The 16,565-nt window shown below is 32.4% G+C and overlaps 1 protein-coding gene across 20 annotated transcripts in view; it reads left to right on the plus strand.

The window, feature by feature from the left end:
• BAZ2B (bromodomain adjacent to zinc finger domain 2B) overlaps positions 1 to 16,249 on the plus strand; it is a 281,281-nt gene extending 265,032 nt beyond the window's left edge. For 15 of the 20 annotated variants that reach the window (XM_016152832.2, XM_016152831.2, XM_016152837.2 and 12 more), the window contains 6 exons: positions 997 to 1,307; positions 1,704 to 1,839; positions 5,219 to 5,365; positions 10,760 to 11,025; positions 11,280 to 11,423; positions 14,796 to 16,249. In XM_016152832.2, the coding sequence (XP_016008318.2) occupies positions 997 to 1,307; positions 1,704 to 1,839; positions 5,219 to 5,365; positions 10,760 to 11,025; positions 11,280 to 11,423; positions 14,796 to 14,949 (1,158 nt within the window). In that variant the 3' untranslated portion in view covers positions 14,950 to 16,249. Of the gene's footprint in view, positions 1 to 996; positions 1,308 to 1,703; positions 1,840 to 5,218; positions 5,366 to 10,759; positions 11,026 to 11,279; positions 11,424 to 14,795 lie in introns of those variants that run through there. The other 5 variants (XM_016152842.2, XM_016152844.2, XM_036237299.1 and 2 more) reach the window with 2 other exon arrangements.
• The last annotated feature ends 316 nt before the right edge of the window (positions 16,250 to 16,565 follow it).

Consider the following 16,565-nt stretch of genomic DNA (forward strand, 5'->3'; position numbering starts at 1 on the left):
GTCAAGATAGAACTTGAGAAGATGAGTAAACTTTTGAACATCAAAGAACAGGGAATACTACCCCAGCAGAAGTGAACAGCATTAATGGAGCACCAGAATCAGGAAGCTCAGGACATGTCTGTGGAGTAACAAGATATGGATTTGACTGCAGTGTAGGATGCACGGATGGGAACATGAGAGAAAAAGGTGGCTCAAGGTACTTGAATGTCATGGTAAAATTTGGATATTGTTAAATAGTAGGGAATCTTTGAAGGATTTTGAGCTGGAAGATAAATATAAGCAAGCTGAGTTATGAGATCATTTATTTATTCAATCAACTCGTATACTGAGTTCCTCCTATTGGCCTTTAACGAATTGGAGTTAAACTGACTAAAAGTGGACATGGTCCCTGCCCTCATGGAATTTAGAGGTAAAAAGAAGTTAAATAATCACAGTAGTACAAAACGGTGACTGTCACAAGGCTATGGAGTATTTATTATATGGTCCTATGAGAGCCTGTAAGGTCGGGCAAGGATTCCCTGAGGATGTAAATTTTAACGAGAACTGCAGGATGAGTAGAGTTAACTAGGTGAAGAGAAATAGGGAAAAGCTGTGCAGACAAACATAACAAACAGCCTATGCAAAACTCGTGCAGTCAAAGGAAAAATGGTAAGTACAAGACCTGTTCTAAAAAAGTGGTGGAAGGAGCGAAAATAGAAAGAAAGTTCCGAGACTACCAAGTGGTTTCCATTTAAGTGGTCCTGTGAAATTAATAAGCATTTAGTCTTCAGAATACTTTGCTGAATAATATCAAAAGTTATGAAATTGCTTTACAACTGCTTCTTTTAATTTTCTGTTCTTGTTTCTACCTACCACCATTAGGAAACACAAGGTAAAAACTTTTAGTAGAGATCCTTGAGATCTGCTGCTGTCTGCTGCTGTATTTTAAGTAAAGGTAACTCACCCAGCAGGCGTTTCAACAGGAAACCATAATAACATTATTCTCTTGATATGTAGGGTTGGATGTGTCCAGAACCTGCATCAGAAAGGGAGGACTTGGTATATTTTGAACATAAGTCATTCTCTAAATTGTGCAAGGAGCATGATGGAGAATTTACTGGCGAAGAAGAAAGCAGTGCACATGCTCTAGAACGGAAGAGTGACAACCCCCTAGATATAGCTGTAACCAGGCTGGCTGATTTGGAGCGGAACATTGAAAGAAGGTATCTGAAGAGCCCCTTAAGTACCACCATTCAGATCAAACTGGATAATGTGGGCACAGTTACTGTCCCTGCTCCTGCACCATCCATTAGTGGTGATGGTGACGGGTAGGTTATTGAGATTAACTTGAAAAATTATTGTGCTTCTTTGCTAATTGGAGCCTATTTTCTATTGCCTGTTATCTATGTATCTTCTTGTATGTCCGATCCATATGGATCATGCTATTTGCATGGTGCTTTGTAAAACCATTTTTTTTTTTTTTTTTTTTTTGTTATGTGCGTTGATAATCCTGCAAAGTGATCTTACATTTACCTGGTTGTGACTAAGCTTTGAGGCACGTAGCCACAGTCTGTGCACTACATCAAATTTAGTTGCTTAAACCTTATACTTATTGGCTGTTACATGTTTTTGTCATTGCTTGGCTTTCAGTGTGATGATTGTTTCACATTCAGTAACCATAAATGTGGACATGACCTACTTAATTTTTCTATATTTCAATGCAGAATTGAAGAGGATATTGCTCCAGGGCTCAGGGTATGGAGAAGGGCATTATCAGAAGCTCGCAGTGCTGCACAGGTAGCTCTGTGCATTCAGCAGTTACAGAAATCAATAGCATGGGAAAAATCAATTATGAAAGTTGTAAGTGTTTTTATTTAAGAAATACTATAACTAATTTACTTTGTCCTGTTTTTTTCCAACCTCCAGATCTTTCTTAATTATACATATTATCAAAATAATGTATGCTGTACTTGAGAGTTTTCTTATTCTTAAAAAGTGTATAGTTGATACTTTTTCTCTTATTTTGAGCTTTTTGAAGGAATCTACCAAATGTATTACCCTTTATTTTTTTTTAATCTTGATCTTTTCTCCTTTGAATATTATTTATAACTTTGATATTGTCTTCTACATTCTGTTAACATAATAGTTATTAATCTGAATATTTTGAAGGCCCTTTCACTCTTGTAAGCATTCCAGTTACTAACATTACTTGCTACATACATTCATTGCATTCCTAAAATTTTTGTATATTTCTATCAATTTTCACTTTTTTAATCCTAAGAAGTACAAAATAAGCAGAGAGCTCTTATTCACTGATATCATATATTTGGCATCTGATAATCAAGATGACATGAAGAGTAGATCTTTATTCTCTTTAATAATTAAAACTTTTTTCACTTTCTTCACTCAAGCCCAATTATCATGCAGTAGCCTCTACTTCGTACCAGGCAACCAAAAAATGCTATATTTCACCTATTTCCCAGAGAGATATTTATTTTGAATCATGTCTATGTCCCTCTTGCCTTTTATATGTCATATATAGAAATATCTATTGTATGTAGGCTTTTAGTAATTACTTTAACATTTGCTTTTGAATTGAAGTTTAGCTTTAAAATTCAAATATATGAGATTTGTTTTCATGAATGACTAAGGGTAAAATTCCTTTACTTAAAATAGTCATTCCTGAAAGAAAAGAAGTGATCCTTAAAGAATTTAGCATTCTTTTCTTTGTTTTTCCCTCTATGCTTTGACTACTCAAGGCCTTATTTATTCTATAGAAATAAATGTGATTTCTTCTGTAGTTTTTCACTTCTTCCTAAAATGTCCATGGAGTAATGACTCTACAGTTTTTGCAATATGCTCAAATTTAAGTCTTTCCCAATTCAGATTAGAATTTACTATAAATTTTAAGGGATTGTTCAGTTCATCTGGTAGCATTTTTACCAGGTAAGATAAATTTTTTTTTCTAAAAATTAGTATTAAAATCAGTTTTAAAGTCACCTGCTCAAATATATTTGATGAAATCTAGACTATAGTAATCAAAATAATTTAATTCCTACATCAAAATGAAATTTATACAGTTATTTTTCTCATCTATACCAAAACAGTCATCATGAGGTAGTCAGTTTTGTTATAACCTATACACAGAAACCCTAAACTTGTATAAAAATATACTTTATATTAATACACTTAGTTTCTGGTATACACCTTTATATCAGTTTTTGTAAATTTATAAACATTTTCCATGTTATTAACATACATTTATCTTTAACTCTCTTAATCTTCATTTCTTTTTCTTAATGCTTAATACATTATTTGCTATGAAACTATCTTGAAAAGAAGGCAGTCTCATATTCAAAGATTAATGACTACTTTGTAACCTTTAATTAAAAATGTAACAGTATCTATAATCTCATAATAAGTCATAACAAAATGTTAAAGTGCTCAATATCTTCAGGAATACCCTCTTTGCCAGAGACCAAACTTACCAGAAAAGAAGCTGTTATAATTTGCCTGCAGATAATTCTCAGCCAAGAGTGTGCTTTATATTATTGTTAATGTGAAACAATGGGCAACTTCTGCTACATTTAACTATAGAAGCAAAGGAGTTAAAACCAAATATTAATACATTTGTTCTAACATATCGTAAGCTATTAATGTGATTTTTCAAAAGTGTTATGAGCATAATTATCTGTCCTTTCTTAATTTTATTCTTAAATCATAAATTTGAGATATAAGATAGACTATAGCATTTTTAGTTATCTATTGTAGGAAACTGATAATTTACTTAATGTTCATGAATCTGATTTTTAAATTTTATTGCTAAAGAGATTTAAATATAACCTTCCAAATACGATTTCTCAGTGAATATTTTTACCATAAAATTTATATAGAGTTAACTCAAATTTGGAGGGATAACACCACATCAGGGTATCTAACAATGTGGTACTAGGCAAGGTCATAAAATAAATACCATTGGAACATTAAACTCTGCTGCTTTTGCTCTTAGTGCACATGACAATTTTAGTAATATATATGTAACAAATATTTGAAAGATATTTGTTAAGTTAATAGTGTATATCTTCCATTTAATAAATTCTTATGCTATCATGGGTATACATATTAAGTTATGTAAGACTGTTTTAAACTTTCCCAGATTGATTAATTGTATTGAAAATTAAAAAATGAAGTTTGAACAGTTAAGCTATTTTGTTTTTAAGAGTATATAAATACATAACTGTAAATTAGTATAAATGATTTACAGTTTAAATGTTTTCATTTTTAAATATATTGATCGCAGGCTATTTTCTACTGTGACAGGATAGAAACTAAATGTCAAAATATAATGTTAGTACTTACCATTTTTTAAAGTCATTTTGAAAGTTTTTACTTTTCTAACTTTTCTTTTTTTCTTTTGTGAATCTTGTTATACAAAATATGTATGCATGGGGGAAAAATCTCTACAGATTTTAGTTTTTAAAGTTCTTAAAATTAGAAATATTTTTAACAGGAATGAAATGATTTTGTTTAGTTATTGAAAATAAATTATGACCTCTTAAATTAAATTCTTTGATTTATAGCTTATTGTATCAATGTTTTTTTCCCCTTAGAAATCATTGTAGGACTCATTTTCTACTCTTGTGACACATATTTGATTTGGGTTGCTTTAAAGTTTTCTAGTTTGGACACATTTTTTAATCAATCAGAAAAAATAGACGGATTACTTAGTTGAAATATGGGGACATGTTTTCATTATTATATATTATATATAATTCTGATACTAATACTAATTCCTAATTTTGATCTTGAAAATTAACTCTTACTTATTTTTTTCTCAGGATATCATGAGGATGCTAAGATAAGCAAAAGATAAAATATATTTAAAAATTAAAACACCATGTATTAAAGCTATTCATTGCTTTATGTGCTCTAATGTCATGTTAATTATTTCATATGTTAATGTATACATGCTTCTGAAGTGTGTGCAGGCATTCGACCTCTAGCTTTGTTCTTTGCAGTGTACCTGAAATGTGCATTTACCCCAATTGAACTGCTCACCCCGTCATGTGGTCCATATCTGTGTAACGAGAGATACATAGATGTGTATGGCTACTGTATATTTGTTAGCAAGCGGAATGTTCATTACTAATATAAACTAGGAATTATGGTGTGTTTAATATCCCGATAACTATTACCCATAGCAAAGTCTTAATTTTAAATGATATTTCATGTATTATAGTACTGCCAGATCTGTCGAAAGGGAGATAATGAAGAACTGCTCCTCCTTTGTGATGGCTGTGACAAAGGCTGTCATACGTACTGCCATAGACCCAAGATTTCAACTATACCAGATGGGGACTGGTTTTGTCCAGCTTGCATTGCTAAGGTAAGACTGAGCTAAAACTAAACTCTTTTTTTCTTTAGTTGAGGTAACATTGGTTAATAACATTATTTAAGTTTCAGGCATACAACATTATAATTCAATATCTGCATGTGCTAATAATATCACCATCAAAAGTCATCTGTCACCATATAGTTGACTTTCTTTACCCATCTGCCCCACCCCACATCCTTCTTCTCTTTGGTCACCCTCAATATGTTATCTGTTTCTAAGAGTTTGCTTATGTAAATTGGAGTTATGGGAATTTTTTTGAAATATAATTCCTATACCATTAAATTTACTTTTTTAAAGTGTACAATTCAGTGGGTTTTTAAAATATATTCACAAAGTCATACAATCATTATCTCTGTTTACCCCCCAAAGGTATCCTTATCCTCATTAGCAGTCACTCCCCATTCCCCTTCTCCCCTCAGCCTTTGGCAACCACTAATCTACTTTCTATCCTTACGGATCTGCCTGTTTTGGTCATTACATATAAATTGAATCATATAATATGTAGCCTTTGTGTCCAGCTTCTTTCACTTAGCACAATATTTTCGAGCTTCATCCATGTTCTGATATGTATCAGTCAGTATTTCCTTTTTATAGTCAAATGTTATTTCATTGCACGATATACCACATTTTGTTTATCCATTAATCAGTTGATAAATAAACAATTGGATTGTTTCCATATTCGGCTATTATGAATAATGCTGCTACGAACAGTCATACACAAGTTTTATATATATGTTTTAAGTTCTCTTGGATATATACCTATAGAAGTAGAATTGCTAGGTCACATGCATTTTAAGTCACTTTCTAGTCATATTTAAATTAGAAAACTTTGAACCAATTGATTAAAGAGAAGCAGTATCACAGATGGAAAGAAATGGGTTTTACAGTTATAAAGAAAGTAATAAGAAGTACAAAAGGGTCAGCATGTATTGAAAGCCACACTCTGATAGGTGTTCTCTACCTCAGTCACGCTCTTGCAGGTTTGATCTCACCTAATCATTGTCAGTAACTACTGCCTCTTCATAAACTCTGTTCCAACTCAGTCTTCTCTTTCCTTCTGACCTAGCTTATAAGTGTCAGTACCCCAGCATCCACCTTTGGCTCCTTTGCCTTTCTTTCACTTGGTAAAAGCATCATTCTGGCTAATCCAGCTCTCTGACTTCTTTATATCTGAATGTGACTGGAAAAAAACACCCGGGCCTTTAATAGGGCCTGACAGATTACCTCCAGCACTATCTCCATTCTCATTCTCACTTGATGACTTTACTCCCATTTCACTGTGAAAATGGAAGTCATCAGAAGAGAATATCACAAGAATCCTCCACCACATCTACTGCCATCCTTCCTATATCTGGGCTCACATACTCTGCCTTCTCTCATGTTGCCATGAGCTGCTAGTGCCCCTAAATAAGCCAATTCTCTAACTTGCGCCTCGGATCTCAGCCACTCCTTCCTTAGGAGTGTGACTTGAGCGGTTCTCTCTTCTCCTGCATCCATTTCTCCTTCTCCACTGTCATCAGCCCCCTAACATGCTACTTTCTCCCTCCTTTATAAAACTAAACAAAAACCCTCTTCTGGCCTCATTTCTTCCTTGATTTGCTTCCCTCATTCTTCTTTATGGTAAAACTCATGGAAAGTTTTCTGTTCTGGTTCTCTCCAGTTTCTCTCCGTTGATTCACTCTTACACTCCAGTCAAATTTTCACCTCCACAGCTTCTCCAGAATTGCTATTTCCTTGGCCATAAATGACTTCCACATTGCTCAATCCAGTGATCATTGCTTAGACCTCATCAGACCTATCAGTTACATTAGATAGAGTGAAACACTCCTTCCTCCTTGGCTTCTGGATACCATACTCACCTGGTTTTCTTCCTACCTTTACTCCTTTTCAGTCTCCTTTACTGGTTTTATCACCTCCCTGATCTATCAACATTGGCACACTTTCTTAGCTTCAGAATTATCTTATGTAAAATGGGACAGTATCTGCTTTGTGAGGATTAAATACAGTCATGGGTGAAAAGTTTTAATAACTTTAAAATTCTGTGACATGTTTGTATTAGGCTATATTTTACAAAATAGCAGAGAGTCCCACATGACATCTTAGTCACTAATAATTGCTTTTTTATTTCTAATTACTTCATCATTTTTGTTATAATAGTTAAATGTAGTTTAATAATCTTCACTGGCTGTACATAAACTATCTTTTCATATCTATCAAGTTATAGAGAATTTCTCTAATACTCTATGAATTAACAAGTCAGTGTTTGAAGTGTTGGGGATATCATCTGAGAGGCAATAGGAGGTTTTGTGTTTTGTAGATTCGCTGAAATTAGAATTTTGGCTGTCATTCAAGGAGTAAACTAGGAGGCAAGATCTGTGATCTCATCCAAGCCTTTCTATGGAAATGCAGCTAAGCTGCTACTTTTTTTGTTTTTTAAATGTACTAAATTAGATGTTATGTTTTTTACAGCAACTAAAAATATTAGATTATTTTATATAAGGATTTTTAAAGTTAAGGTTTTAAAATATCTTTTCAGTATTTCCTCATTATTTAAAAATATTTATACTGTTACATCTTGCTCTCAAATGGCTATTTCCTCATACAACATTGTGATTAAGTATTTTTACTCTATGTGTATGTGTATATGCATGCCTGTGATATTATATAAATATAGTAAGGTGTATGTCTATATACACCTTATTATATTTATAAATACCACACGACCACAAAATCAAAAAGACAGAGTGTATACATACACATTTACACGCGCGCACGCACACACACGAAGTTTCAAACTCAGTTGCCTACAAAAAGCCAGGCAAATAGCATAAGAGTTAGGACGGCAAACAGGAAAGTTATGCCCCTATTTAAATGTGCCAGTCATCACTCATCTCCAGCCAATCGTCATGTAGACATGTGAGCCAGTATTCCAGGACTTCCTAGTTTTTCAGGATTAGGGATTTTTGTGCATGTCCTCCCAAATGTTAAATGTTGGCTACAAATTCAGAATTTCTACAAGCATTATATGAGCCAAAGAACACATTCTGTGAACTATTTACAGCCTGTGAGCTGCCATTTCACAACTTCTGATATGTAAATATACAACCATAACAGAAATGTGCCCCTGTATGCATAATCTGATAGGTTCTGCTTAAGACATCCTGAAGTTCTTCTTTGAATTTAGATTCTAACAAGAGAGAAAGGGCGAGGTGGGGAATGGGGCCTCTCTGTCCAAGAAAAAAGTAATGAGGTAGCAGAGTAATTGTACGAAAACTTGCTTTTGAAAGTATGTATGTGTGCACAGTTTAATGAGCAAAGCTTTAAATGTCATTTATTAAAGAAATACATAAAGAGATTTCATTGTCTTTAAAATACCAAAAAAGTCTTGATTTGGTGGTTTAAAATTTCATGTTTTCTTACTTTGAATATTAATTTGTTAGCAAATGATCCCAAGAATATTTTAGTTCAGATTGGAACTAGAGGTTTTGGCTTATAATTCATAATATTTTCTTTTTTAAGTAATATAAGTATTCAACTTAACTTAAATTAATCTTTATTAAAATGGACTTTCCTCATTATATTAAGCATTTTTTCTCTTTTTATGATTTCAGAATGTTAAAAGCTTAGTGTAATATGAAAAAATAATCAGATTTTGATGAATAAAAATTAATAAACTAATTTCGGAAGAGACTTAGTAAAATATTTTAATTATTTCCATTAGTAACAAGGAGTAATGATTCTTATAAATGATCTCGGGGAGGTGTTAGATTTAGGATATGCCTTATTGTTTTAGTCAATTAAAGTATCTCAGCTACACTTTTAGTCTGCCAACAGAGAACCAATTTTTTTTTTTAGTTTCAAGTATACAGTACATTGGTTAGACATTTATATAGTTTATAAAACGATCCCCCTGATTGCTCTTTCTCTCCCCCTGATTGCTCTTTCTCTGGTCTACACCTAGCCATTGCACTACCGCTGACTGCATTCCCTGCGCCGTGCTCCCCATCCCTGTGACCCTCTATCAACTACTAATTTGTATTTCTTTAAACCTTCACTGCTTTCTCTCAGCCTCCAAATCCCCTCCTCTCTGGCCATCACCAGATTGAGAACCAAATATTTTTAATTGCTTGATTAATAGCAATTTAAAAAAAAATATTGCTAGAAGAGGTCATGAAATCATCTCAGAAGTTGACATGAAATACTCCAAAGAAATGGTTTTGACCAAATTTATTTCACTAATATATCTAACTTTAAATTATGGCTAGACTAAATATTGTCTTTGGCATCTAAAATTTCTTAACATTTTGGATAAGAAAGGAAATGAAGTTTCTAAAAAAAAAAATGTGTAAACATTATTCTGAAAAATCAAAACAAAAACCATACATTACCAGTGACTTTGCTTACTACCCTTTTGTGATCTATTATATTTATTATAACATTTAAGTTCAAATTCTGACTTATTTTCCATTTTCAAATTGGGGAGGGTGGGCTCATTGTTATATCAATTTGCTACTCCCTGCAGGTTGTGGTTAGATTACATAAGGCCACATTGAGATTTTTTAAATGTAATTTTAGAGATTAATTGACTTTACCAATTGTGTTGTTTATCTTATGTATGAAAAAAATATGGCCTCATAGATATTTTTGTACAAAGTTCCATACTTACTGACAGAGTAATAGCTGGAATTCATAACCTTTGATTCCAAATACAATCTTTTATACTATTTGTTTTCTTCAAAATAGACATCTTCTCCTTTTTTTTTTTTTTTTTTTTTTTTTTTTGGTCACTCATCCTTTCACTGCTTTGTTCACACATGGGAACCACATGTTTGTGGAATTTTCTTCTTATAGCAAATGATTTATTTCTTTATTCAGAAAAAAAAAAGTCAATTTTCAGTAGATTCGATCTTTAAAAGGACATTTTCTCTATTTAATACTTCGTGAACTATTTTTCATGTTTTGGCCTAGCTTTTTAATTACTTCTTTAACTTTCTTATTAATAAGCTCTATATTTTTGTTTATAGTCACCTTTGTTCTTAATTATATTGTGCTCTAAAAGATAGTCCTTTTATATCTATAAATTCATGTGATTAGTGACCTAGACAAAAGGAATATTGCTGATAAGTGCTGTAGTACCAAAGATGGATTACAATGAGATCAGCATCTTTAAGTTTTAAAGATTTTTAAGATAAATTTTGCGTGTTTTTTTAGGTTTTAGCCTTATATTATGGGAGAACATATGCATAGATCTCTCTTGGAAATAATAAAATAATCAACTTTCTAAATCAGAGATAATATTTTTGTTCTGTCAGACTTTCATAATTTAAAATAATAGGTCTATAGGCAGTAATTTTCTTATAGCTCATTTATTTTTTTTAATTAAAGGCAAGTGGTCAAACTCTAAAATTCAAAAAACTTCATGTCAAAGGAAAAAAGACTAATGATTCAAAGAAAGGAAAGAAAGTAGCTTTAACAGGGGATACTGAAGATGAAGACTCTGCATCTACAAGTAGTTCACTAAAAAGAGGAAACAAAGACCTGAAAAAAAGAAAAATGGAAGAAAACACTTCTATTAACTTGTCAAAACCGGAAAGTTTTACTTCTGTTAAGAAACCTAAAAGAGATGACTCCAAGGACTTAGCTCTTTGCAGGTATTATTTTAGCTTTCATATGCTCTATATTCAAAATGTCCCATTTTACTTGTTTAGAAACCTTCTACCAAAATAAAAGCGACTTTTGAATAATTTATGTAATAGGAAAATGTAAAGTATATAAGTAAATGTATACTTTTATCCTTTTAAATAAATTTGCATTGTTTTTGTTGAAAGATTATGAAAGCTAATTTTTTAATAAAAATAGATCATTCTGAAGCATGGATATTTATTTTAAATATTATTTTATTTAGCATGATCCTTACTGAAATGGAAACTCATGAGGATGCATGGCCTTTTCTACTTCCTGTAAACTTGAAACTTGTTCCTGGTTATAAGAAAGTTATTAAGAAGCCTATGGATTTTTCCACAATTAGAGAGAAGTTAAGTAGTGGACAGTAAGTAAAGTATTTCACTTCAGTATTTATTGAAGCCTTTATATGTGCTAGATACTTTTTTAGTGAGCCAAAACTACAGCAATTTAATGCAAAGACAGAGGCCCTGCCTTCGGAGAGGATGTATGTGTGCACATGAGTGTGTGTATGCATGATTATGTATATGCACGTGTGATTGGTTAGGGTAGTATAGTATGGAAGACAAGTCAATCAAAATTATTTAAACCATTATAAAAGAGAGTGATAATGCTGCTTTTGACATTGGAGGCACACCAAGCTCAGCCAGGAGGGTGAGGGAAAATGTCAGGGAAGCCCCCCAAAGTAAGCAAGCAACAGGTAAGCTGGAGCTTGTTCTGCATACCAGATGATGTATTGACATCATCTCATGTAGATTTAATGAAAACTGATTCTGTAATATTTTCAGATCATTACAATATCTAGACAGAAGATAATTGGAAATTTTTAATATTAAAAGCTTTATTATGAATTGTTGGATACTGAAAATGTGTTTTTTAATGTAGAAGGAATCTATCATTTGTTCCTCTCTATCAAATCCTCTTTGTGATCCCAGCAAAAGGGTAAATTCCTGACCACAGTTCATGACCTTTGTTAGACCTCAGACTCCTGCGAGAAGGTCCTAACAGTTAATGGAATTTAATTGGTTCCATAAACTGGCCCATCTTGGAGCCTCAAGAACAAGGCTGTTCACTTACAAGATCAAGCCCTCACAAAGGCATTCCACATGTGAATGGCCAGGAGCCTGGGGAGCTTTGTGCTTTTCTCCATTCTTCCCTGCTCCTTTTTTTCTACATCCCAGTGTAGCTTAATGTAGTCCATGCCTATCACTTTAGGCAGTCACAGATAATATGGAGAAAGAAGGGACTTTACATTGAAAGAATAACTATAAAATATAGTTTAATTACATTATTGATGTTGTTATCATCAGTATACCATATATTTAGTTCTTCCTTGGCATTCTTTTGGTGAAAATCACCATACTCTATAATTTACATTCAGTTTAGAAGAGTTGAGTAGAACTCAACTCAATGATCCGTATCCCTCTCACATATACCAAATGACTTATTAGATTGACCAAATGACTAATTTATTTCTTAGAAGGCTGAAATTTCAGTCTTTCAAAGGATTATATCTTCGTTTTATTTTTTAAAAATTAAAGAAAGGACCTGCCCAAATTCAGAAAACATTTATAATCATTAAAATTATTGGTCCTAATGTGAACCAAACAGCAAAAACTACTGTCCAGATATAGACTAATTCTTTTGCTATTCTGTCCAAATAATCAGAGGTTTAGAAGGGTAGCACGATGGACTTTATATACAACATGGTCAGGACAAAGACTTACGCAGGAAGACCTAACCATATTTAAATTCACTCTTACCTTTAACTGTCGTGATTCTCTGATTCCTGAGTAGAGGAGGATCCTCAGTCCCCAAATCCCTAAAAGAACAGATTTAGACAGTAATACAGAATTAGCAAAAGAGCTGTAAAATTGAAGTTCCCTTTTCAGAATGAATTTTCGTGAACGGAGGGGATCACAGTGGAAACAGGCTGAGAGAAAAGCAGTTCTTTATAAATATTTGTGATGCCAGCTTGTGTGGGAGGCATAATTCAGTGATCCTGGCTCCTCTAACTTAGAGGTATTTGATTAAACCCAAACTAATCAGTTGGAACCAAAACTCACAGTATTTCAAAATTTTAATCTTGAAATTTATAGAATAGAGGGGAGGAAGAACCTACTTTATTAATGAATCTTTCTGGGTTCCATTAGCTGCCCATCCTTCTATAAAAGAAGGGACAGAGTGTGTGTTACACTTATTTCACCTAGAATCTCACCTAGAATTCTCTTTTAGTTCCAGTCTTCCTAGCATTAATCATTAACCTTTTCTTATAGTATAGAACAGTCTAAAGAGACAAATATTTCTCAAAGTAACTTTAAATATTTTATAAAACTTATTCCTATACATGTTATATGATTCCATTTATGTGAAATATCCAGAATAGGTAAATCCACAGAGACAGAAAAACAGATTTGTGCTTGCCAACGAGTGGGAATAGGGAGGAATGGAGAGAAAGTGCTTAATAGATAAAGCGTTTCCTTCTGGGGTGATGACAATGTTCTGGAACTAGATAAAGGTGGTGATTCAATGTTGTAAATATACTAAATGCCACTGAACTGTCTACCTTAAAATAGTTAATTTTATCATATGTGAATTTTACCTCAATAAAAAATAATAATTCTCAGAAGAACGGAAAATGGATGAGGTTACTTAAGGGTTGCATTAACTCTGTGAGCTCATTACAGATAAAGAAAATTTTATTTATTCTTTATTATTGATCGTATTAGAAGGAAGGAGTGAAGACTATACAAGGTATTACATCAAGGAAATAATTTCACTATTACCAGGTCTCAGAGCTTCAGGGCAAGCTTCATGGGTATTTCAAATGGGTAAATTATTTCCATTTCCATCTTATCATAAGTTAGAATTAATTTAAATTTGAATTTCCAAAAGTCCTCTTTCAAAATGTATTGATTTGGCTTGAGTTGGCTTGAAATGAACCATTCCTTTCTTACTAATAAGTTTAGACAGATTCATTCACCTTTCTGTTATCTTATTCATCTTCTTACAGAGAAAGAGAAGTGGGCTTATCCCAACAAAAAAGCACAGAATCACAGCACTTCTTATTGAAAGGCAGTTCCCCATAATGTTATCTCTGATAAAGGGATAGCAAATGCTTTTTTTTTCTTCTTCTTCTTGATCTGGGTCATCATATTTCAATACTTGAGCAAAAGAGCATATTCGAAGAGAGAAGGGAAATGGGAAATGAGGAAGATTTAACACAGTAACATATCCTGGGATGTCTTTAAAAGCTACAGGGCAAATCTAATGTTTATAGTGCATAGGAAGCATTTATGTTTTATCTGCTGCAACTAAATATTTTTGAATGTGGGTAATAGGAGTATTCCAAATGATACCATTGATCAGAGAGGTTAATAAACTAGTCAAGTGGGATGAGGCTTTTAATAGAATTGTGATATAGGTCAAACAGGAAATTGGATGTGGGGAAAATGCTAGTTAGTTGAAATATATCTTGATGTTCAGAGAAATATATGTTTTTCCATTTACCTGTCTTTAAATCCTATATGGTTCAGGGCACATGTAGTTTTTTAAATGTTCCATTTGTAAGAGGGAATAATATGTTTTATAAAACTTTAAATACAGTTATCCTGATATTTTTCTTTCTCATTTCAGTTTTACTTTTTATTGTACCTTTTATTACCGTTTCATTTGTTTAAAAAAAAAAAAAAAAAAACACCCTACAAAAGCAACCTCTTTATCATGTGTTTTCTTTCAGGTATCCAAACCTTGACTCCTTTGCTCTAGATGTCAGGCTTGTTTTTGACAACTGTGAAACATTTAATGAAGATGATTCTGATATAGGCAGAGCTGGCCACAGTATGAGGAAGTATTTTGAAAAAAAGTGGGCAGATACTTTCAAAGTGAGCTGAAGTTATAATAATCTTTTTTTTTTCCTTTTAAACAAGGACAAATGAGACCAGCAGTGTGAACTCTATTTACGTAAATGTGCAAGGCACATACATAATGACTTTTTTTTTCTTAAGTATCACAAAAAAAAATATCAGAAGAATGATACTGTTTTTAAAGGCTTCACTCCTACAGCAACCAAGGCCCTTGGTTATTGGTTTGTGTGATTTATCAGCTACTTTAGGTAGAACAGGGAAGCACACCCAAAGAATTTTCAAAGGAAAGGGTGTTATAGTGCAATAGCAATTAAAATATAACAAATCGCACTGAATATTCAACACCAGAGCTCTAATGTGGGAAATGGTTCTCCTTTCCCTCTCAATAAATATCTATTTTTCATTTTTTTACTTTGTAGTTTATTTTTTAGTGAATGTATTTAATTTTATGAATTATTTATGATTAAACCACATCCAGAATCTTCGTTTTCTGTGAAAAGGAAGAACTAGAAAATTGCTTTAAATCTTGAAAATACAACAAGGAATGTTTTAAAATATAAAACAAAGCCAAGTTAAACTGTTTACACTGACGTGCTATTAAAGCACCAAAAATAAACTTTACTGTAGAGTTACAAGTACATTTATATATATACATATATATATATGTTGCTGCATCACTTGTGTAGTAAATTGTATTTCAAGATAGTGAAGAAAAATTGACATGTATATACTGTTCATTATTGTTTATATTGTCTTGTTTTAAATATGTATTATGTGTATATATTGTTTGCAGACATTATTGTTTATGCCTTAGGATTGTAGCATTTTATTTTAGTCTGAAGGTAATTATAGCTATACAGCTTGTACAGTAATTATCCTCTACCAACACTGTGGCGTCTCCTTGATCTTGGTAGTGCCTGCCTTTGAAACAGGGTGTAGGGGATATTAGTTTTCCATTTTTCTATTTTGTTATATAATTTTAAGCCAACAGGGCCTAAATTAAAGTATAATCATTTGTATCCATGTGGAATAAAATTGTGACAATTTCCTACACACACAGTATTTTTTCATAGAAACATTTTCCTCCCATTTGCCTTGCCTCAGAAATAAATTTAAAAGACATTTGTAACCACTGTGTTTTATCTACTGTGTGTCGTGGTGGTCTGTTGGAGGCAAATAGATCAGAATTTTTTTTGTACCTATGTAAGAGTACTTGAAGTTTTATTTAAAATAAAATGTTGTGGAAAAGGTAGCATTCTTTTTTTTAGGAGTGTTATTTTTCACTACTATGTGTGGCACGGATACAATAAAAGACTTTTACAAACTAGTTTTTTAGTTTTTCTTAACCTGAAAATACAGACTTTTCAAAAAAGGAGTGAATTTAAATTTGATTTTTTTAAGAAAATTATAAAGGAGAAGCAGTAGAGTATGGTTCAAAAATAACTGGACTGGCTTTTGGTCAAGTGATATGAATTTCATGAGTCAGAACCTCTCAGACCACATTTTCTTATTTCACATTTTCAATATAGAAATATTAAAATACATTTTAAGGTCTTATTCTGATAGGAGAAATGTTTCTGTCAGTGGACATATAACACAGTGGGCAATAAGGAAAATTGATCATTATTATAAATTAGTCTAAT

Source organism: Rousettus aegyptiacus, unplaced genomic scaffold (assembly GCF_014176215.1).
Source record: "Rousettus aegyptiacus isolate mRouAeg1 unplaced genomic scaffold, mRouAeg1.p scaffold_m13_p_2, whole genome shotgun sequence".
NCBI lineage: Eukaryota > Metazoa > Chordata > Mammalia > Chiroptera > Pteropodidae > Rousettus > Rousettus aegyptiacus.